This window comes from Chrysemys picta, chromosome 7, assembly GCF_011386835.1.
Source record: "Chrysemys picta bellii isolate R12L10 chromosome 7, ASM1138683v2, whole genome shotgun sequence".
Lineage (NCBI taxonomy): Eukaryota > Metazoa > Chordata > Testudines > Emydidae > Chrysemys > Chrysemys picta.
Genome location: NC_088797.1, coordinates 16,458,127 through 16,483,502, shown reverse-complemented (window position 1 = coordinate 16,483,502; position 25,376 = coordinate 16,458,127). Strand labels below are relative to the sequence as shown.

At 40.3% G+C, this 25,376-nt stretch overlaps 1 protein-coding gene across 4 annotated transcripts in view; it reads right to left on the bottom strand.

The window, feature by feature from the left end:
- Positions 1–25,376, bottom strand: part of GRM7 (glutamate metabotropic receptor 7) — a 545,183-nt gene that overhangs the window by 250,306 nt on the left and 269,501 nt on the right. For all 4 annotated transcript variants that reach the window (XM_005288512.5, XM_005288513.5, XM_005288511.5 and 1 more), the window contains exon 4: positions 21,851–22,005. In XM_005288512.5, the coding sequence (XP_005288569.2) occupies positions 21,851–22,005 (155 nt within the window). The remainder of the gene's footprint in view (positions 1–21,850; positions 22,006–25,376) is intronic.

The following is a 25,376-nucleotide window of genomic DNA, read 5'->3' as shown; positions in this document are numbered from 1 at the left end:
CTCTGGTAACAGAACTCATAGCATTTGGCTCTTGAAAACTAAGTCCACGCCCAATGACACAACAGAACTGTTTTGGCTCAGCTACTAGAGAGAGTGGATACACAATAGATGGGTTTTGCATATTAAATTCAGGAGAGGGATACAGACAAGCCAGTCCACCTCCCCACTTCCTCCTACCATGTAATTAGAAACAGAGCTGATTTCCAGTATCTGTGCAGATAAATTTGTGTTCTAAAGAGCCAAGTCTAAACCACTAGCAAACCATTAATCTATAATGACACCTACTCCTTAGACAGAGTGAGAATAAACTTTCTAGGAACATTCGCAATGTAATATAAGAAGGGAAACACTAGATACTAATTAAATTGTAGGTACATATTTCTTAGAACATACATTGATAAATCTGACATACCAGTCCATACATGGAGCTTAATCAAGAACTACAGAGGACCTGTAGCAGCCTCCCCACTGGTGCCAGAATTAAAATGTTGTGCCCAATACAAAGGTATATGCCCCAAATACATTGCATGCATCAAAGCAAAACAAAATTCTACTCCACTAGCAACTAGGGTCTAGCAGAGAAGTTGCTAGAGATGCTGTGCGCCGAAAAGATTTCTCCCATGATTGAAGAAGAGTTATGTCAAGTAAGGCAGAGTACTGGTGAAACAGAAAAGAGGGTTGAGGGGTTAGAAGTCATTTTATTGACAGCCCTTGCTAAAACCACATTAACAGGCAAAGAGAATGGAAAATAAGACAAAATTGCCTGAACTTATCTACTTTTAAGAAATCTTTAGGGAAATTAAATATGGATATCTATAAAGGACAGGTGTCATTGAACCTTAAAGATAAAAGGGATGGGTCAGTTCGGATAATCTGGGGGACCAGAAACCCTAGTCCTGTTCCAGCTAACGAACATTTTTTATCTCAATTGACATATTTCCATGGAAATGGAGCAGTGACAAACAATTCTGAGCTTCATAAAAACTACTGAACTAATTTTACTATCAGGTCAGTATGGAAAAGTTTAAATTGCACATGGTGCTATCTTCATTTACAAACATAGTTTTTCATCTGTGCTGAAATTAAATTCTAACTCTGACGAGGCAAAATGGTTGCATTTACCTTACTTGGCTCAGGATATCAAGTTTGACACCTGTCTCTTATAGCTCTTGATATTTAATGTCCCTAAAGATTTCCTAAACAGATATACCCGGGCAATTTTTTCTCAGTTATATTCCATTCCCTTTGGCTCTTAATATGCTTTCAGCAATGACTGTCAATAAAGTGAAAACATGATTCTCTTAAGTAGTTTTGTTAACCCAGCACAAACAAGGTTTGCACTTTGACATTCACTGTGTTATTTTTCTAAATGAAAATGACAACAGGTATTTTTTCCTAACACATCATTTCAAAAGCCTGTAATCCTAACACATCAATTCAAAAGCCAACATTAACAATGCAAACTTAAAAACAAAACAAAAAACCAAAAAATCTCTGTTCATTTCCTGCAATTCTTCAATTGGTATTATTTCATACTTGATTTTTCTCCCCTCATTGCATCTTCTCCACTTGCGCTGAGCCTGTTTCAGAAGCAGACAACTCAGACAAAATAAGATGTGTAAATGTAGCCCAATATTCTGCTGATTCAATTCTTTAAGCCTATACCTCACATTTCCTGCTGCAGCAGATGCTGGAAGTTAGGAGGTTATCAGCATACGCCACCTCTGGTGGGAAAAGGAATGATAATTAATCGTTCAAAACTGATCTCTGTGACTGAGGAAAGAGAAGCACTGACTGATTGTAAAGCAGATTTGTGGTCAGTGCTTTTGTATTGAAAGTTACAGAATGTGATTCAGATCTCAAGGGTAACAGAAGAAATGGCGGGATTCTCAATGACCCAATAGAAATGCCAAGGATCCATGGGGGAAAAGAAATCAAAACCTAAGGACCGTTATACATAGGGTGCGCAAAGGCTGCTGAAAGGCAAAGAGTGAAACATTTGCTATAGTAAAGTTCCTTGGAAGAAAGTTTACCTATCTGTTCAGCAGTATATCTGTCCTGCAAAATCATTCGTGTGTGAAGAATGGCATTCACCTAAACTGCAAAGAAATGTATCATACAAGAAATCAACACAGGTGACTGGAGCAGCTGGGATACCATTGATGAAAAAGAACAAGCACTGCAGAGTGTGAAATAAAACTTTAAAAAATTCCCAATTTTTAAAAAAATGTGAACATTATAGACCAAATTTTCAGCCTGGACCTCCATGTTTACCTGCAGAAATGAATCTGTATCTACTTTGTACAGACAGCTAAACCGATTCATGCTATATTTAGCAAATGCAGTAGAAATGGCCATAAACAAGTAAATAAATAAAACTGGACAGCTGGGCATAGAAATACCTGACTTGCCTGAACAAACATGGGTTTGTATGTGCACTGTTAGTGTATTCATAGTTTTGTGAGTGCATCAGCTGTACACCAAAGCAGAGGCCAGATTGAGACTTGCTGAAAAATTGGCCCTGGGAAGACAATATTTATTAACTCTTCATTTATGATGACCTTTATGGAGAAGGAATATAATACCACAGTTTAACTTGAGCCCTCGTCTCAAAAAAATAATAATTCCAGCAAGACACATTGAAAACTTGTTGCTTGAGCATTTCAGAGTAACTAATTGCATTCTGGTACTTTTCAAAGTTGAACAATTTGTTTCCACATTTCAAGGCAGATCCCTGACCCCAAAGATTCAGAATTACACCTAAACATCTAGACAAGAAAACACTTACCAGTTCTCATATATTGCAGGAGGTGTTTGCTTGATATCTCTGGGCAAATTAATGTGTGCAGGAGTTTTTAATTGGAGTGGCCCACACCAGTATGACTCAGACACTCTGTGCCAGACTTAAGGGCTTTATCTATATTTAGTCATGCAGGGAAATGTAGGAGCTAATAACCGTGTGATACTTGCAGGGAACACATTTTCAATGTGAATGTGAATCCATGTGCTTTCACATTTGCAAGAGCATAATGTGTAAATTTAGTTGTAATAAATGGCTGGAAGTTTCAACTTTTTTTCTCTGTTGAGTGAATATAAAGAAGTACTGCTGACTTGCTAATGTAGGAGAAGAAGAAGAAGGTGTATCAAGGAGTTCAGATGCTTATTTAAAATTACCTGAATATCTTATTTGGATATTTGTTTGTTTCATGAGATTAGACTTTCATGAAAGATATTTGCACTTCTAGTTTCTAACTATAGGGTCAGAAATACCATAAGAACACATTTTCTTGTGGTATTTCAGTGCTAAGTTATTTCTGTGCTTTTTGCTTCCATATCTGCCAAAACCAGAGAGGTATTACATAATACAACAGTACTGAAAAGCAATAATTGTTTATTACTGTTTGAAAGAAAGAAAGAAAGAAAGAAAGAAAGAAAGAAAGAAAGAAAGAAAGAAAGGTCTTTCAATAAATATATTACTATCATTAGAAAAGATCTCAGTGCATGATTTTAATTAGTTTAGTCCACTTGCTCCAACATTCCTCAGTTCAATTGTTAACCCAACAAACTAACTTAGCCTTGTATGGGTATGTGTATTTTGTATTACCTTAGAATAGCAAATATGATGAGCATTTCAATATAACTAAAAGGGCAATCCTGTATTTATATGACAGTCAGCTAGATGTGGATGACAGGCCATCCTAATAAAGGACAGTCTAAAACTGACCAAGTCTCCTGTTTGCTCTGAGATGTAACTGGATGTTTGTGTGTTTAATACATTTAGATTTCACCTGGCTACCGACTAATGATCCTAACTTAACTTTTTAAATACACTATACACTGACTTAAAAGTAGTACTATACTTGGCATGGTTTGCTACTGTATGACAGTGAGACAAGGTAAAGGGGTATTTTCTAGTGCCCAGTGACCAAGAGATTCTCTCTAGCCTGGCTTCCTCCTTTCCTTTCACAGATGCTCAGCAGATGGGCTACCAGGGTGACTGCTTGGCAGATGGAGAGGAGAGAGTATCTTTGGGAAGGTCTGACTTTAGACCCGAAGGACTGAGTTTAACCACAAGGTCAGGGATGTCTTCTCCTTTAATTTTAATTTCTAATTCTATTACATTATTTAAATTTCTTGTTATAAAAATTAAACCCTGGAGGAAAAGACTTCGCAACTTTTATTTTTCCTGTTCAGACATTCGATTAGCTTACGGTGCAAACAGACTATGTGCACACTATATTTTTACTGTGGCCACCTGAAATAAAACAGAACCAAGAAATATAGATGAGATGAAACAACTCCCTGTTTTCCCTGACCCAATCCCAAAGTCCTTATCGGGTGCTTTTTATTGAACCAAAACACGTGCTAATATGAAATCTGAGTAAATTTCTTAGGACCATCTTGGCTCCAATAAGAGAGATATTTGGTCATGGATTTTGTGATGTGCATAGTTTGTTCATTAAGCATTGGGCTAAAACTACCAACTTATGTCATATAAAACACCAGACAGCTGTCTATTATTGACCTGGACCAGATCTGAAGCAAAATCCCAGTGATTCAAAGTTCTCTATCCCATTACCAATATGAAATCTACGTAAAACTCTATTTTTAAAATCTAAGTAAATTGGATCATTTATGGACACTTCCATCTAACAAATTCAATTATTTAGTCTGATATACACAATTCTGACTAAGGAGCAAGAATTCTTTGTCTCTTATCAAGTGTGTTAGAATCTTCCCCATTTGAGGTACAAGAGAGTAAGGATATGTGCAATGTGAATGGAGAATGTGCAACACTGGCAATGTGCCTTTCTTCCTTTCCTGTATGTGAAAAATGAGAGTTTTATATTCAAACTTGTGACAAATACCCATTAAAAACTAACTATTTTCACACTTCTCTATGGTTCAAGGTTTGGTTCAGCAGCCCAGAAATTCCATTATTTCAGGGTCAAGTGATTTATCCATTGAGTTCCATCATTCCCTCGAAGCACTGAATCTCAAAAGGAGATTGATACAAATTCAAATCAGCCAGTGATGCTTTGACATTTCTGAAGTGTTTGAAAAATGGCTCAGCTCAACCACGATGGAATTCTCCTTTTCTGCAAGTCAAGTTCCAGTAAAGAAGGGCTGATTGCGGACACTGCCTATTGCCAAACCTGGAGGGCTTCACTATACACAAAAGCTAACCCAGTTTCCTGCATTTGTTGACACACAGCAGCATTTTATTGAGTCATTGTCTATCTGCAAAAATACCACCTTTCAGATCACCAGATGGCTTTTCAGTGCATTCATCCGGATTGCTCTTTACTCTTGGCTATTATTATGTAACAGAGACTCCCAAAGGGGATAAATAAAACACTGGCTCCTAAATCCTTTTAGAGGAACATACCCAATCCCAATGGGAATTGTGGATTCTGGAAACTCTTCCCCTTTTATTACCAGACTGAAAACGAACTCCCATCAAGTCAAAGAGTCTTACACCTCTGAGCCATTCTAAAAGCAGGAAGGAAGTGTATTGCCTGAGTAGCTGTGCCTGCAGATCTTATGCTTTTCTAATGGGCACTGGGACTGGGTGTAAGGTACGTTTATGGGCTTGCGGTTCCTGTAGCAATCAATTATTTGGCCTCCCAACCCAGCCCTCCATCTGTTAGCTAGTGTGGAAGGGCCACTACCCACTGACATTCTTCCTGGACACCCCCTCACAGGGATAGAACATTTTCTTTGCTGTTCTCTACTCTGCTTGCTCCCCAGGATGCCGGCAAACAAACAATCTATGGTTGTCTCCTGTGGAGGAAAAATGATCTCCCTGTGGACACTCCCTCCTCTAGCACACCCCTGGAATCCTTCTGTGTGGGCTAAGGTCTTTTATTAACTATACTACAGCATTCCTCCCTATAAAACATCCCTAATGGACCATCATATTGACTCTTCTTACCATAGAACCTGCAGATCTGGAATTCTCTCAGGATATCCCTATAATACGCTCTCTGTCAATAACATCTTTGTATTTGTTGATGGAAAAATTCTTTCTGAACATCACGCAGCAGACCCCATCGAATATTAAATTGGTGCAGGGTACATATAGGTTAACAGATGGGATTTAGGATAAATGAAAACTATCAGCTCCAGCATCCTGACAGTGACCCATCATTAGTGTGTCTCCCCTGTTGAATAAGTTCTCGTGACTATGTCAGTCATGCTATTGGTCACAACTACATACACACTACACACACTAGCAACAGCAGCAAACCATGTATGTCAAAGAGAATGCAACTCCAAAGGCAATACTCTGAAGAGGAAGTATCCCTAATATAAATAAGGGATACATCTTAGTCAATAAATATCTCTAATGTGAACATGCAAATTTCTTCTATGTCTTTGGCAAATAGTTTCTTTCATTTCAATGAACTGAAAAGGAGCATCTTAAATCTTTGTTGTGTGGTCCAATTTGAATCTTATACAGAGTTACTTTTTTCATATGGCAAGACCCTCTAATAAAAGCATCCTCTTTTTGTGATAAAACTGGTTAAAACTCATTGCTCTGGATTGGGGGGAAAAAATCTTGATAAAGCTGTTCCCGACATAATCGTCTCTTGCAATGATTCGTGGTAAGCAACTCTCAACAGAGAGTTCTAAAAATATCAGTTTTGTAAGCTTTTTAAGAAAATCTAAAAACCTAGTCATGGAAGATGATCAAAGACCACAGCAATACAAAGCATTTAGTGAATATAATTATTCTGCCTCTATTTTCCATGTAGGAAGTTTATTCTTATATATGGCAGCTCAACACGTAAAGACGTACAAAAGTTCTGATCACATAATATAGAATCGCAGATGTAGAATCTTAAACATGAAGGCATTTGCTTTGCCACATTCAGGCTTTCAGTGTGCAGCAAGCTAACGATTAACTCTGATATTGCGCCTCTTGGTGACTTTTTCTGTTCAAGATAGAGGAGATCTTAGAAATAAAAGAGAAGAAAGAAAGCTGCACTGCCTTGAACAAGTTATTAGGATCTGAGAAACCACATTAAGTTGATAACACCCAACTTCACTGTAGTAAAATTGAATTTCCTAGCCTCCCTATAGCTGCATATCAAAAAGCAATACTCCCCTTAAGCTCCTGGCTCTCTGAAGGTACTCAAACTCTCCCAAAAGCCTTCTTTTCAACCTTTTAAAGTTAAGCAGTGTATTGCTCTGAAACACCGCACCGAGTATGCAGTTTGTATATGCAATTTGGGAATAGACCCTGTCTGTTTGGCTGGATCTCAACATCATTAACATATTTATCAATCTCCTGAGACTGTGCATCACTGAAAAGTGGCAGTAAAGCCACTATTTAATTGCACAGTGTTTTTCATGATGAAGCTGCAAACTGGCAAACCATGGAAGAATGCAAAGGGAGAAGGGAGGAAAGTGTCATATGATGTCTGGCTCACAAAACATTGACCATAATACTGATGGAGTGCATTATTTTGTGGTGTTCAGATCTGCCTTCCGTCTGGCCAGTTCTAAACATTTATATGGACAGGCTTATGGTCCTTCCTTTGAACACTGCAACCCAGGCAAGAGGAAACAAGATTCAGCACTAAGTGAGAGGGAAATCAAAGTAGATCTTAACTCCCAGCGTGACTTTTCAAAATGTTTACATCGATATGCAATAAACTTCTGGCTGGTACAAGTGTTTCTCAGATTTGTAGGTAACTGCAGTATTAATTAAAAATCAATTAAAAGATTCCTCAGCACTGCAAAAGCTATATTCCCATCAAGCTGGCAGACAGAATGACTTGAAACACTGCACTGATTGAGACAGAAAGAACAAAGAGCCAAAAGTCTACCTGCATCTGCACCCCAGTGGTGTCAGTAAGGAATAAGCAACTTCAGCTGAGAGTAGGTGTTCATTAGAATGTACTGTGGATTAAATGACTGGATGAAAAGACACAAAAATTCATTTTAAAGGTGAGAACACTAATTAAGCATGAGCACTGAATGCTGCTAGTAGGTGGACTCTATACATAACAAGGGCAATGTTCCAGGGGAAAAAAATATACAAATAAGTACACATTTATTCACATTATATTTCAAGCAAACTTCACCTATAACCAAAAGACAATATCCTAAGTGAGATAAGCACCGGCTCTCAGACTGTGGGTCCTGGATGGTATCTGACTAGGGCCTGAAACTCATTTCTTATTTTTTCAAAACAATTTTATCCCTTACATCCTGACAATAAGAAATGTAAAGTCATTGCATGGAATTTCCCAGCTCCAACCGAAGCCTCTCTCATACATGCAGCAGGGCGGGAACAACTGAGCAAGGTTTCCCAGCCACTGAGTGAAATCATTGAGGATAGGGAGATTCTCTGTCCTGCTCTGCTTTGAGTTAGCATGTGGCTGCCGAAGAGGACAGAATTTGGGTGTTTCAGGCCCTTGGCAGCACTGAGCAGAGGGGGACAGAACAGCGGGGAGAGTGTAAGGGGGCACAGGCTGGGGTGAGAAGGTCATAAAAGGGTCAATGAAAGAAGGAGCAGAAGAGGGAAGGCTTTTCCAGGATCCTTCGCAAACAACCCGTTGCCCCTCATGTTCTCACTCACCTTTCACTGACCCCAGACTCTTCCTTCCACTGCCCAATTCCCACCCAGTAACCTGCTCCCCAATCACTTCTTCCACTGTTGCAAACTCTCATGATTTTACTGTGAGTCTTAAGATATTTGGTGTATTGCTCACCAGGCCAGCTGGTGGAATCAAGAGGCCGCAAGGTAATCACAGCTTGTATGTATTTATTTTTAAAATAAGCTTCTAGCCCTCCTGATTGCAAAGAAAAGATTGAAAACCTGAAGGGAGTGCACCCTAAAGGCTCAAAACCAGAAAAATTAAAAATAACCCCAAATATATTATTTTACAAAAAAAACCTACATGATTTGTAAGCCAGTCTTATGATTTTTTGGGGGGGTAGGACTGAATCGCTTGGTGTTGTCAGTACTAATCTCCTCCCTCATTCTCCCTTGCTCCCCCCAAAAAATCCTTTTACAGATGGATAAGCTGTGCACAGAAACAAACCCGTCCATCTCACTGAAACATGTTTGTATACAGGTAGTTATAGATGTAGATAAGACTAGGGTTACCATATTTTGTGCCTCCCAATGGAGGACACTCCCCGGGGCCCCGCCCCCAGCCCCGCCCACGCCCACGCCCCAACTCCGCCCCCTCCCAAAGTCTCCGCCCCCTCCCCTGCTTCCCGCGAACATTTAATTCGCGGGAAGCCTGAAGCAGGTAAGGGGGTGGGTGGGGGAGGAGGCGCGACCCAGGCTGGCCCCCCGGCGGCTCCAGCCTGGGTCGGCTCGGGCCCTGGGGTGCTGGCCCCGGCCGACCACCCCCGGCGGCCCGGCGCACCCCCCGGCTCCCAGCCCCGCGGGCCCGGCTCCCGGCCCCGCGGGCCCGGCCCAGCTCCCCGACCCCGGACCGACCCGGCTCCCGGCCCCGCGGGCCCGGCCCCGCACCGGCCCCGGCCCCGGCCCCAGACAAAGAGGCCCCGGCCGAGCCTCCCGATTTTCCCAGACATGCCCGGCTTTTGGGGATTTCCCCCCGGACGGGGATTTGAGCCCCCAAAAGCCGGACATGTCCGGGAAAATCCGGACGTATGGTAACCCTAGATAAGACAGCATTCCAGTATTTCACTACCAATGGATATAGCTATCTAGCTGAATATTGTTTCTACCATGTGGGAAGGTGGAACTTGAATTCTTTAGCTTTGATAGGAGTTGAGTATTCAGATAAAATATTTGAGGACTGCAGAATTAGTGCAACACTGACTTACATCTGTGAGAGAGTCATCTCTGTTATTCTAAAGCAGTATTTCCAAAGAGAAACCAAACATATCCCTAATTTGAAAGAAACTGTTCCCCCCGTTAACCAGCTAAAGACAATCCTGAAGTCCTTGCCCCAGAGAAATCAACAGCAGACTTGCCAGAGTATAATGACTAGGTAGAAATAAGGATAGAACTTCAGGATTTGGCCTTAGAAGGCCCATTGATTAGTGAACCTTCATTTTTCTAAAGCTGATTAAACTGTTTATTCACAAAAAAATATCTTTGCCGCTGTTCAACAGAAGCTAAAATTTTTAATTACAGTAATTATCTCATATCAAGGATGTGTTTCCTCTTTACTGTGGAACAAGCAGGGAAGCAGACACAAAGAGAGGAGATGCGTGTATGCACATGTATATAGTTTATAGAGAAGAGACACTAGAATTACTACATTAATGTGTTTTTAAGAAATGAATGTTTGGAATGGTGTAGAGCAATGGACACTGAGTATGCCTTCACTCATAACTTTGTTTAAGTAGCTATCCTTTCATTGCCTAAAAAGAAAGCAGAAAACAAACATAATTGGAAATAAAGAAAAGCAAAATAAAATCTTGAGGCCTCAATCCATCACCTGTTTGGAAGACAAACAAATGGTAGATAAACGGACAACTAGAAAATTCAGGGCCAACTTCTCAGCTGGTGTATAACGGCGTAGCTCCACAATACAGCTGTACTAATTTATACCAGCTGAGGAGATGGCTCTCGGCATTTAATAAATATGTGCCTAATTCTGTTGGGTTTGTGTCACCTGTAGCCTCATATCTGAGAACTTCATGGGACCACAAACATTAGTCACATCCATGCTGCTAGCTGGCTTGAACTGAATCATTAATCTTAAATGCGTTTGAATCCCATTGTTTACTTACATTAGGCTTTGAGCTCAGACAATAAATTATATTTTTTCATTACTGCCCAAAGTATTTTTCCAGACACTTAAAATAATCAATATTGCATTATTTATCAGTCTCTAGCTTTCTCCTCTTCTATCTGTTCTCATCCCCTCTCTCCCACTCCTGGTCCTTATTTCACTGTGACTGAGTGTCCATTAAAAACCGATCACAGATAAGTAAGGACAATGAGGAGGAGAATTTTTTTTTTAAAAAAAGAACAAGAACAAGACATCTTGGAGTGCAAAGTCAGTAGCCCGACTAATTAAAAAAACAAGAAGAAATGAGCTGTAACAGCCCCATAAGACATTTTATGACAGAAAATAGGAAGTAAATCAAAAAAAGGGGGGAGGGGAACCAGAAGAAAGTCAGCAGATGAAGAATAATTCTATTAACATTTATCTTTCTCCTGATTCAAAGGCAGAAAGAGAGAGTCAGTAATCACTTAAACTACCTTCGCTTGAGATGGTACAAGAGAAGTATCTGACAAGGGAGTCTATCTTAGTTGCATAAAATCACATTAAAATATGTACATTACATTAAATACATTAAAAATTAAAAAAAAAAATCTTTCAGGAGTTGTTGGAAAGTCCATTTGATTTAAAAACGCTAATCAATTTACTTGCAGCGCTCAATACTGTGAAAACACCAGCCAAGATTTTTTTGGGTGCTCATTTTTTGCATGCCTACCTTGAGGCTACTGGAAGGATGATTCTCAGTGGGTGGTAACTCGACACTTTCTGAGTGTTAGATCCACTAAAGGTGACTTGGGTTGGGCATCTCAAACCTGAGGCATGCATAAATCACTTTTGAAAATACTGGTCATTGCTACCAGATCAGTTTCCCATACAAGGTACAATAAATCACAAATCTCTGTCTGTGGGCCAAATCCTAAACACCTTACCTCAGAGGAGAAATAGCCTCTCAACTGCAAAAACTTGAGCAAGAAAGTTGGAGAGGGCAACCAAGGAAACAATCCCATCTAGGGACCGTACATTTTGGAAACTCTGCCCAAAGCCCACTCAATGGATTTTAGTGATCCATGGTAGAAGGACACATTGGAGGGGAGAGACAGGGGCTGACTTGAAGGTATGGTTGTTGCTCTGCTGGTCCCCCACTGCAGCTAGCCACACTGCCATTGCTGATAGTATTAGAGGATGATAATACAACACTGGGTTGTATAATCTCCCACATGGATTGCTCCCCATAGACACAATCTCCTGTTCCCTCCTTTCCTGAACTCCACAGAGACCCACTTAAAATCAAGAAGTCAAAGTCCATCCTTCCTCATCTTGTCAATGATCACTATTAATTTCACAGTGCCCAGAGGAGTTTGTTGGGTCCTTTACAGAATAAACAAAGACCCACGGCTTGCCATGGAGAATTCACAATCTACATTTCAGAAATGACAATCAGTGAGACCAACAAACCATGAAGAGGCGATGAGGTGAGGACAAAAGAGCATGTGGCTACTCATTTTGGCATATGGCTATGTACAAATACATATTTATTGACTCCCTTCTTGTAGATGTGACAGAAGAAGTGAGCCTTATGGAAGGTGAGGAATGAGAAGGAGAAAAATTGTCATTTTTTGGTACTCCATATACCCAAGCCCATCTGCATAGTGCTTTATTGAGGCTGAGATAGACCAGTATGGATGCAGCAGCCTTTTATCACTTAGGATGTGCCATACTTAATTTAATAAATCATTGTAAATCTATTCTAACATGTGGTCAAATCCACTTTTCCTTCCTTCCCTTGTGCAATGGATACTTTATCACTAGCACAAGCTTTTCCTCTAGCAACAAAATTTAGGAAGTCCTTGCTTAAAAATTGTTATCTGACAGGAAGAATTTAAATGGACATCAGGACCAGCAGTGTTATCCTCTTGAATCAGAGGGACATCCTGTTAGCTCCCCTTCAGGAGCACCGCCAGCTTTTCTGCCTCCTCGAAATGCTGCCCCCCCAAAGAGGCGGCGGAAGGTCCCACCGCCGAAATACCGCCGTGGTAACCGTCCCCCAAATCGCAGTGCCCTAGGCGACCGCCTAGGTTGCCTAATAGGTTGCGCTGGCCCTGCTCCCCTATATAGGTATATGGCAGCATGAAGATAGCTACCCCAGGCAGTTAAAAAGTATAATTAGATTTTGGTATCATAGTGATAACAAGAAGACAGAAATGCTTTAAAGTTTATTAAATCTAGTGCAAAATGAAGAAGTAAAGTAGCATTCTTAAAGATCAGTGTGTGATTAAAAAGGATACCATGGAAGAAGATCATTTAAATTTATAAAGGAATAGCAGTGAAGTTGTTAGTCCCTGAAATAGTGGCACTTGGACTTCTTCTCAAGAATAGTACAGCAATGGTAGGATCTAGAGGAATTCAGTGTGGTGTTCCCATACAGTTTTTTTTTTCCTAGTCCTGCTGCTTCGGGAAATTCAAATAAAAATGTTGCAGATGAACAATATTCTCCTGACTAGCATGCTAAGAGAGAAGATACCCATGGATAACCAACCATTTGTAAGGTTAAGGGCACAATGCCCAGCTGAGCTGTAAAAACAAAACCTTCATTTTTCTACCATTCACCCATTTACACAGAGCTACCAAAATCCTTATGTTATTTGGACAGATTTTATACATTGGCCTAGATATCTCTTATTTCCCCTGTGACTGTGATCACATTTTCATTTCTAAGTCCTCCCACCCCCTCTTCTCCTATTTCACAAACATTCCCTTTTTTCTAGTCCTTCTTCATTCCATTATCTAGATCAGCACTGGCTTCTCTATGCTCTTCCTCAGAATCTTGCCATGGAAATAGTTTCTTTGATCAACAAGGCCCATCTTTTTGCCAGGCATCTGAAGACACTGGAGCAGGATGGGGGTGGCTGTTTACAGGGGACAGAGCTGCAGTGGGGAAAATCCTGCCAATTGGGTTGGGGATGGAGTTTTGCTGTTTTGTTTCTGTTTCATTGTAATTTTAATTAATGTCAAAGGCAACCAGAGCAGCAGATGGGCTGATTTATTATTATAAATTGAAAAAAATATTAATAATGATGAGTATAGATCTCATACCATCCCAAATTTATTTAGAAAACGCCTCTCTCTCTTGCCTAAACTTCTTAATTTCTCTTACCTTCGGTCACCAATACGCACTTTACAATAGTATTACCTCACTCTGGCAAGTATTTGGGGAAATATCATCTGTGTAAAATATACAAAATTAAGCCCTGAGACCATAAACTCTTACACACAAGTATTGTGCTTGCAATATCAAGGCCTAATGTATTGCATGCATTCCTGCAAATATACACACCGTATCACAGGATTGTAGCTCTGTTTTTTCTTGTCTCCTGTGACAGTGAGGACAACGTTCCTTTTTATCCAAGAGTTCAGGACAATGATAACCAGGATATCACATTCACCTGTGGTGGGCATTCCAAATTAAATACAATATTTTTTCCTATATAAGGTTTGGAAAACATTTAACTGAAGAAAATCAAGTTCTGCCCCAAGTTCTGATTACTGGTCCAAGTTGGGTATGCGCGATTGGTTACCAACACCTAGAAGCTCTGATTAAATCTTTTCATATTCAACTTTTTATAAAGTGATTACTATTTAAGTGTGTACTCCCTCTTTGTCCCTGTGATTATATAAATCAGATGTGACTTTATCCTTTCATTTACATCAAACGTGACTGGGGCATATTAAGGCTGACATAAGCTGATTAAAATCAATTCATGCAATAAGAACAGGAGTACTTGTGGCACCTTAGAGACTAACAAATTTATTTGAGCATAAGCTTTCGTGGGCTACAGCCCACTTCATCGGATGCATATAATGGAACATATAGTAAGGAGATATATACACACATACAGAGAACATGAAAAGGTGGGAGTTACCCTACCAACTCTAAGAGGCTAATTAATTAAGATGAGCAATTATCAGCAGGAGAAAAAAACTTTTGTAGTGATAATCAAGATGACCCATTTTGGACAGTTTGACAAGAAGGTGTGAGGATACTTAACATGGGGAAATAGATTCAATGTGTGTAATAGCTCAGCCATTCCCAGTCTCTATTCAAGTCTAAATTGATGGTATCTAGTTTGCATATTAATTCAAGTTCATCAGTTTCTCCTTGGAGTCTGTTTTTTAAGCTTTTCTGTTGCAAAATTGCCACCTTTAAGTCTGTTACTGAGTGACCAGAGAGGTTGAAGTGTTCTCCTACTGGTTTTTGAATGTTATGATTCCTGATGTCAGATTTGTGTCCATTTATTCTTTTGCATAGAGACTGTCCGGTTTGGCCAATGTACATGGCAGAGGGGCATTGCTGGCACATGATGGCATATATCACATTGGTAGATGTGCAGGTGAACGAGCCCCTGATGGCATGGCTAATGTGATTATGATGATGTCACTTGAATAGATATGTGGACAGAATTGGCATTGGGCTTCGTTGCAAGGATAGGTTCCTGGGTTAGTGTTTTTATTCTGTGGTGTGTGGTTGCTGGTGAGTATTTGCTTCAGGTTGCGGGGCTGTCTGTAAGCGAGGACTGGTTTGTCTCCCAAGATCTGAGAGAATGAGGGATCATCTTTCAGGATAGGTTGTAGATCTTTGATGATGCGCTGGAGAGGTTTTAGTTGGGGGGGTGAAGGTGACGGCTAATGGCGTCTGTTATTTTCTTTGTTGGGCCTGTCCTGTAGTAGGTGACTTCTGGGTACTCTTCTGGCTCTGACAATCTGTTTTTTCACTTCAGCAGGTGGGTATTGTAGTTTTAAGAATGCTTGACAGAGATCTTGTAGGTGCTTGTCTCTGTCTGAGGGATTGGAGCAAATGCGGTTCTATCTTAGAGCTTGGCTGTTGACAATGGATCGTGTGGTGTGTCCTGGATGGAAGCTGGAGGCATGTGTTCTCTAAGTCAACCAGTGAGATAGTAACCAAGAAAATCTTGTTCCATGGGTGATGTCAAGCACCTGAAGAAAGAAATAATACCTTGCCTGGCCCCTGTTCCTGCAAGATGCTGAGGGCCCTCAATTCTGACTGAAGCCACAGGGTGTTGAGAACACTCGGAATCTCAAAGTTTAGGGCATTCAGAGCAAGATGTATTTAAGCAAACGTCTAGGAGGGTTATTTTCATTCTGTAGTTTGAATTGAGAAGCTACAATTTTGGGGAGAGGAAAGTTCATTTGAAAATATTTTTCAGAAAAATGTTGCATCATTTTACTATATGGACTATGCGGGTTGATATTTTAACAGTAGCCCTCACTCTATAAAATGTTGAAAACTCAGGAAGCATACATTTCATATATTTTAGTATGCAGCCACATTCAATTTAAGTGAGATTTAACATTTGCTCACTTGCCTAATATTTCTTAAGTGTGAGTAGAAGAGGCTGGCAGCATCACACCTTTAAGAAGAAGAGATGTTATTCTCACATTTTCAGCAAAAACACCCCCGGGGAAAAAAATCTGCTGAGGTTCAAGTTTCCATTTAAGTCTGTGGGAAAACTCTCTCTAATGTGGCACAAATATAACTTGCCATAGTGATAAGATGAATTTGAGGAGGAATGATATGCGGTGCTCTTGGGAGTTAAAGTAGTTACCCAGGAAAAAAAATCTGAAATGTAAAGTCCTTTTCACACCAATAACCTGGCCCAGAATGTTAACATCACTGAATACTATGCAGGCAGCCTTCAGAGCTAGCTTGTAAAGTAGGGATTAGTGGGGAAAGCTGGCCATAAACAGTAACTTAAAAAACCAACATTATTCTACTCTTGTGTATTCTTAACACACACAGTGGGACTAGATCCTTGAGTATATTTATACTGTGTCCAGTGCAGCCTACGAGAGGGGGTGGCAAAGTTGATTTTGTGTCACTTTTGTTCTGTCCTGATCTTGGAGGTCAATCTGCTATGTACTGGACCTCTAGTTTAAATCAGCCTGGATGCTGCTGTACTTTATATTGACAGCTAAAAGTCACAAAGGACCCTACCAGTAAACTCACCATTCCATCTTTTTCCCTTGATATGGCACCTGCACCAACAGCCAAAAGAGGATAGGTGTTGAAACGACAGGAGCATCACACCACCCTAGCGTCTACAGAAAAAGGGGGATGTGATGGTGCACCCCATAAAGCTTTATGGAAATATGCTTATGAATGTAAATATGACATAACTGGAATATGTTTTATGCTACATATGCCATGTAACATATCTCTGTAAAGGTTATGATCTACTGAATCTATTCACCCTATTTGTATGCATGTATCATTGTTGTATTCAAAGTTATGAATAGTAAGGCATTTGGTCAGCTTCTTTAGAAAGGAATTTGCAAGTTAAGTGCAAGAAGCACTTTACGGACAATAGATCTTAGAAGGCTCCAATCCACATAAGAAGTCTACATGAGGACATTCAAGGTAGCATGTGAACCATGACTGCTACCTGTAAGTTCTGAGTCATGCATGGACATGTGACTTGCCCATGGGACTCCAAAACTCCATCTTGTAGCTGGAATTCTACACAGGGGGAGGGAGGGGTATCTACCCACAAGAGAAAGTCTATTTAACCTCCTGGGAGACCCCTCCATTTTGTCTTCAGCTAGCTCAAAAGATAGCCTCTCCAACCCCAAAGGATACCAGAAAGAAACTGGAACAAAGGACAGTAACTACAGGGGATGTAAGTGATTGTTGGACCCAGACTAGAAGAAGACTAGTCTGTAAAAGGAAGTTTACTGGAACTCCTCTGAGGGTGAAGTTTTTTCTATATTCAGTTTTCTCACTGTAGCAGGCATAGACTTGCAGGTTTTATTTTATTTTATTTGGTAATTCACTTTGTTCTGTCTGTTACTACTTGGAACCACTTAAATCCTACTTTCTGTATTTAATAAAATCACTTTTTACTTCTTAATTAACCCAGAGTATGTATTAATACCTGGGGGGAGGGGGAAGTTGTGCTATATCAGTGTTATAGAGGGCAAACAATTTATGAGTTTACCCTGTATAAGCTTTATGCAGGGTAAAATGGATTTATTTGGGGTTTGGACCCCATTGGGAGTTGAGTGTCTGACTGTTAAAGATAGGAACACTTCTTAAGCTACTTTCAATTAAGCCTACAGCTGTTAGGGGACGTGGTTCAGACCTGGTTCTGGGTTTGCAGCAGGCTAGTGGGTCTGGCTGAAACCAGGCAGGGCACAGAAGTCTCAAGCTACCAGGGCAGGAAAGCAGGGGCAGAAGTAGTCTTGGCACATGAGTTGGCAGCCCCAAGGGGGTTTCTGTGATCCAACCTGTCACAGGGGAATGCTAATGTGGCTCATTAAGATGACTTTAAATGCATTGCCTTAGAATGCATTGGTGGGTCAGGGAGTAATTTAATGAAAGTGATCTAGATGGGAAATTCTGAAGCACATTTACTACACAAAGTAAATATAAATTTGAACATTTGTGCATATACGTACATATTTATCGAAGATATGCAAGTATGTACGTACATACTTTAGAGGGAACTGATTTTGAAAAAGGCAGGAGTATCTGCCTTCTGAAAATCAGAGCCCTTTGAGTGTCTCAAGTTAGGTATCCAAAAGCTAAGGGTACGTCCACACTTACTTCCTGGTTCGGCGGCAGGCAATCGACCTTCTGGGATCGATTTATCGCGTCTTGTCTAGACGCAATAAATCGATCCCAGATCGATCCCGGAAGTGCTCGCCATCGACACCGGTACTCCAGCTCGGCGAGAGGAGTACGCGGCATCGACGGGGGAGCCTGCCTGCTGCGTCTGGACCCGCAGTAAGTTCGGACTAAGGTACTCCAAATTCAGCTACGTTATTAACGTAGCTGAATTTGCGTACCTTAGTCCGAAGTGGGGGTTAGTGTGGACCAGGCCAAAGACATCAAAATATGTTTAATTTAGGAAAATGTAAGCTAACACTTTTCAAAATATGAATAAGAAAAGTCTACAGTAATATCTACATTTCCAATTAATTCAGCTTTTGGTTATATGAAATAAAGCAGCTCATCAGTTGCCGAAACCAGAACTACTGTCTTTGTGATCTACATAAGCACTTCCTAGCATATACAAAGGGAAGCATTTTATGGTATTAAATCTATAACTTTTGAATCTCTAAAAACTGGCCCATGGAATTTCATGTGATAGTAATGGATGGGGAAATCTGCCATGCCTGAGCAAAGCCAAAGTTAAAGAGCCTTTGGCAAGGCTGCTGCCCAACCCAAGGGATGGTATCCTCTCCTGCAGAAAAGTGCTGGCAGAACCATAACTTCACCAATATAGCTGTCCACTGCCATGGCCCTTGCATTTGACTTCAACCCCTACGAGGCACAGGTGATATCTCAGCACCCCATTAGGGCTGTCCATCATCTGCCACCTCACGGACTCTCCATACCATACTGCCCATTATGCAGTAAAACTGCACTGGGTCTACTGCAATCCAGACTTTAAGACCCTCATTAATCAAAAGACTACATCCCTATTGAGCAGAGCACGTATAAGCATGTGCTTAAGTGTCATTGACTTTAAGCAGATGTTTAGGTCCTTTATTGAATCAGTGCCTAAGAGCCCAAGGCACAGAGTGCAGTATTTTTATACAACACTCTATTGAAAGTAGTGTTTCAGAGTAGCAGCCGTGTTAGTCTGTATCCGCAAAAAGAACAGGAGTACTTGTGGCACCTTAGAGACTAACAAATTTATTAGAGCATAAGCTTGCGTGGGCTACAGCCCACTTCTTCGGATGCAAGTAGACTATACTAAGCTATGATACTGTAGAACAAAAGATCCTTCAGGGGCAAATTCACTTACATTTTATCGATTTCATTTCCTGTCTATCAATTTAAATGGAAAAAATAGCTTCTTGTTTTATTTATTTATTTTTGTCAGAAGAAATGTGCTGGTAAACTTTTGGGAGCAGATGCTTCCTGCTAGATGATTAAAAAAAAGATGACATTAAAATGTCTGTTCTCATTTCACTTAGATTCATAACCAAATGATAAGAAAGAAAACACGGCAGTCCAATTTATAAATCTGGAAAGCTTTCATGATAAGATACACACACACACACACGAAAGGTAACAGTTTCACCAAGCAAAAAATAATATACATAATGGTGATTGACATTCTATAATTAACAGAATGCTCTGAGACTTTATCATCATAGATCAAATAAGATGGTATAATTGGTCTGAAATGAGACATTCTTAGCTATGGAAAACATTTTATACAATGACACTTATTCACTGTGAACGTTTTGAAAATTGTTTAGAAAGAAGGTGCGCACCCCGAAGAAAAATGTCCTCCTTCTCCTTATCCATCACCCTCTCAGTAGGACCAAGCAGATGGCAAATACAGATGGTAATTACGGATGGATGAAATGGCTTGAATAAGGCAAGAACCTTTTCATGTTTAAAGAAAGTTCAGGAAACATTTGCTGTTTGTTGTTTTTTTTCCCATATATTCATCCAGCTCCACAATTTTTTTTTGTTTGCTTTCAGATTTGAAGCAAAAATATCATTACAATGTGAGCAGGGAAGATCTATTCTTACAGTATTTTTCATACAGCTTACACCAAGATGTACTGGAAATCTTGTGAGAACATATTTTTTCTTCCTAATGAAACACTCAGACCAATTTCCAACAGGAGAAGTTCAGAAAAGTTTGACTAAACTCCAAAGCTCCAAATGCTTATTCTAGTATGAATGTGCCTCTCCAGTTCATCCATAACTAGTATTAACACTATTAGGTTTGAAAAGCTAGGCCATCTTACCATGCCTTCCCACAAGCTCTTGGAGAAAATGTACATGTACACCTTATTGACTATATTTGAAATATGACTTTAAAGACCACAATTCCAAGCAAACATGCAAAATGGGTAATTGCAGATCAAATTTAACTTAACTGACTTTATGGTTAAACACTGAATTCCACATTGAGAAGTAGGAATTAGCCGGCTCAGTGGACACATTTCTGGAGATGCATCCATTGTGCTGACATTTGTACCTTGACCATGTCCCTGTGTCAACCTCACTTATTGCTTACAACTGAATAATCAATGTTTTCCATTATGTATAATGTATAGAACATGTTTAATACACAGTAAAGATATTGTTGGGAAATATTGCAGAACATTTTCTTACAAGTTACCACTGGTCCGCCAGGGCCAGCTCCAGGCACCAGCTTAACAAGCAGGTGCTTGGGGCGGCCAAAGGAGAGGGGCGGCACCTGCGGCAATTCGGGCGCAGCAGGTCCCTCACTCCCTCTAGGAGCGAAGGACCCACTCCTGAACTGCCGCCGCCGATCGCGGGTTTTTTTTTTTTTTTGCTTGGGATGGCAGAAATGCTGGAGCCGGCCCTGTGGTGTCCGCCAATTTATTTGTCTATACCTTTGGTGAAGTTTTAGTATCTTTGTTAGAAATGCCCAGGGATGCAATATAGACAGTATGATGGTGACTGAAATTGCTTGTTTTTCACAAACAATATCCCAATATGTTCTTTAGGTATTTATAGGAAACTGAGATGGAAGTCACCTGGGTTTAAAAATAAAATAAAATGCTGTAGTGCATTATAGTTCTGAGAGGAATAATTAATGAGCCAGTAGTGTAGACAGAGTAAAAAGGAATGCAAATATTTGATCTTCCTTTCAGTGAAGATACTGGAACTCATTTTAATGTGTGAAACATGTTCTGCGGATTCTTCGGAGATCTGGCCTGACAGACAAGAACTACAAAACGACGTATCAACAGAGGAGTTATTTTTCTTTACATAGTGTCTCCTTTATAAAGAGCTTTTCTTTTCAAATTAAATGAGAACATAAATTCTAATCAGCAAGTTTTGTTAGCCCAGAAGGATGTCAATTAGGTTTCTAAACATCTGTACCGACACAAAGGGGATAACTAAGAGAAGCAGGATTAAAAAGTAAAGTCATAGAAAAAAAGAACAAAATAAACAAAAGTTGAGAAAGGAAAAAAGCATTATCTGGAAACCTGTGTGTGTTTGTGTTTATTATGTGTATTTGTCCACCAGTGTATCAGTTAGTTATCAACAACGTTCAATGAAATGAGGAAACAGATAAACTGTGACAGAAAGACTATCAGAATAGAATTCTTACCCTCTATGGTTGCTCTCTTAGGCAGAATGGTGATTGCTCCCTCAGCAATGTCTTCTTGCTGAATTAGCGGATTTATTTTGGAGCCCCAAGTGTCTGATCCTACCCACAGAAAATGACCGACTTGATCAGCCCTTTTTGCTGCTGCAAGGATCTGCCTGTAGAAAGACACATATAATTCACACATGAATGCAAGAGGAATGGAACAGTACTTAATCACCCAGGAAAAATAACAAGGAGAGCAAGATTGCTGAATGAGCAAATTAACATACCTGTAACTAATTTTTATCTCAGAAATTGAACCATCCAGATGATAATGATGATTTCAGAACAGTCTATCTTCCTCTTTGTTTTTTTATTCTAAGTATGAACTCCTGGCCCCATTTAAGTCAGCTTGAGTTTTGCCATCAAGTTTCATGGAGACAGGATTTCATCTCAACTTTTTTGTGAAATCTTAGTAACAACTGGTATAGTTACACCACTATAAATTGACAGAATCTTCACAACCCTCTGGTAATTTAGAAATTACACCACAAATGACTCTGGAATAAGCAGATGTATTTCTGGTGAAGGGTAGATAGGGGATTTAATTGTTTTTCAATTAAATTATTAAAATAGCCTGAAAAGCAAATGAAATCTGATCAGTGCAGGTGCTATTGAACGACCAAGTCATTGTATCATTAACAGCTGCAATTAGCAACAGCAAATATATTGTTTATTAATATTAGCATTTATAGGGTGCCCATCAGTGCAGCGTGTATAGCAACTTCCAAGAAACTCAAATGTTTTCCAAACATTGAATAATGAAGTCTCACAATCTCCCAGTGAGATAGGTTAGTGTTATCATTATCCTCGAGTCATAGAACTTTAAAGCTTTGAGCCTGCAACTCCTTGCACACTGGTGGAGTGCTGCCCCCCACACAGAGCCCCCCACTGCAGTCAATGAGGCTCTGCACATATATAGCTGTCTGCCTGCACACAGAATGTTCAAGTGATTAGTAATTTGCCCATCGTTGCAAAGTGAGTCAGTCACAGAGTGAGGAACAGAACCGAGGAGTTCTGATTCACAAATCCTTCCCATAGCCAGCTTATATTGAATTAAAGCAAAGCAATATCTGGATATATTTAATATTTTGCCATAATTACATCAGTTTTGTTTACACACACACACACACATGTAAAAGTGAAGTTACTAAAATGAAGAAATATCTATAGATTGTAGGACGGGGTCAATTTTGGGGGAAAACAAAGAGGTGGTACTCTCTGCACTCTACTGCAACTCAGTCTCCACCAGTGCTTAATTTGTAATGAAAGAGGTGCCAGGGCAAGCTCAGAGGTGCCGGGGCTCTGCCCTGGCACAAATTAAGCACTGATCTCTGCCCACTCAAAACCAACAGGCTCTTCACTAGGGTGATGGCTAGAAGCTACTTAGGCATAGCTGAAACAATTAGATCTCATAGAAGAGCAACACCAAATTTCACAGGTACTAATGATGGTGCACTGGGATCACTTACTGGGACTTCAGGTCCCTCTTTGGGGCCCCACACTAGGGTATGGCACTGGTACGGTCAAGGATCTAGGATCTCTGTTGTTGCCCTGCACCGGTATGAACTAGGGTCTGGATTTTCTCAGTGGGATGTTTCAATGGGGACCTACATAGGGTCTGGGGGCTCTCACTGGAGTCCCTGCACTGGGATCTGATGGCTGTCCTACACTGCATCCTGGGGTCCTGCACTGGAATGCAATGGAATGTCCTAGGGTCCCAGTCTGGAGTCCTGCACTGGGGTGTCTCACCAGGGTCTTTCAGGAGCTCTGGTCTTTCTACATTGGGCTCTGGGGTCCTGCACTGGAATATAGTAGGATCCCAGTCAGTAGTCTCTCACATGTGAGTGCTAGGGTCCCTCATTAGTGTCTGGGGTCCTGCACTGGGCTGTACTCCTGCTGCAGCAGCAACAGCTCCTTGGACCTGTTCTTCTAGCTGCTGCCCAGTAGGGAAGGGACTCTGGTAACAATGGAGCCTCCAGCTCCAGCACCAGCAGAAGCTTCAGATTCAGTGCTATGCTCCAAGCTGGTGGGGAAGCAACTGCCTGACCTGAGGCTCTTATATTAATGTCTCACAGCTGCATTGCCAAAGTTTCATGCCATTTCTTACACAGACCAGTGGAATCAAGAGAGTTCGGAAGGAGCAGAGCAAAATGTTGGCAGCTCAGCACGGTTCTGGTATGGCATTTGCTTCTAAGCCCTCCTGAAGGAATCAGTGCTCTGCAAAGTATGGATGGCTCTTGCCTCCAGATCAAGGCATTCCAGATACTATTGTAAGAATCAATGGCTTTCCCCTACTATTTATACTAGATGGAGTCCTTTGAGCAAAAATCCACATCTGTCCAGGTGAAAGAATAGTGATATTATAAATGATCTTACTTAGAATAGTAGTATATTAAGGTTTAAGATATGAATGGAAATTATCTGTGCATTAACTAGTCACTCTAAAACACAGGTTGGTTAAACTCAGCCCTTCATACTTCCCATGTAGATAAGCTGACTTTTGTGAAGTTTATTGAAGAGGGTGTGTCTTTCAGATGAATCCTGTTCTTTAAAAAACAATATCCTGTCTGCTATGTGAAAATATTAATGATCCCTTGATGTTATTTATAATACTAAAGATGTGGTCTTTTGACCTTGGTCAAAATTCCTTTCCCCCAACCCTGTTGTGCAGAATTCTGTGTTTGTTGCATGGCTTCCTACCACTTTCCTATAGCAGAGGTGGCTGAATGTCAAAGTTGGACAATATTATCCTGTAGCCCTTACATGAGGATAACTTCCATTTAGATCCAATGGGAGTTTTGTATTCAAAGCAACTGCATAATCAAACCCTCAGATTGTAAAGGATCACCTGGAGTGTGATAGGATATAGGAAAAAATGCAGAACAATATTCATTTTAGACTGAATTTGAAATTGTAACAGTTATGCACATCTTATTTCCTTTCATTATGAAATGGATTTCTTATCATAAGAGTAAAAATGCCTACCAGTAAATCCTTTTCCAATCTAGGGTATAGTGAAATTTAGAATCATAAAATCATAGAACTGGAAGGGACCTCAAAAAGTCATCTAGTCCAATCCCCTGCACTCAAGGCAGGAGTATTATCTAGACCATCCCTGTCAGGTGTTTGTCCAACCTGCTCTTAAAAATCCCCAATGATGTAGATTCGACAACCTCCCTAGGCAATTTATTCCAGTACTTAACCACTCTGACAGTTAGGAAGTTTTTCCTAATGTCCACCCTAAACCGCCCTTGCTGCAATTTAAGCCCATTGCTTCTTGTCCTATCCCCAGAGGTTAAGAAGAACATGTTTTCTCCCTCCTCCTTGTAACAACCTTTTATGTATTTGAAAACTGTTATGTCCACTCTCAGTCTTCTCTTCTACAGACTAAACAATTTTTTCAATCTTCCCTCATAGGTCATGTTTTCTAGACCTTTCATCATTTTTGTTGCTCTTCTCTGGACTTTCTTCAATTTGTCCACAT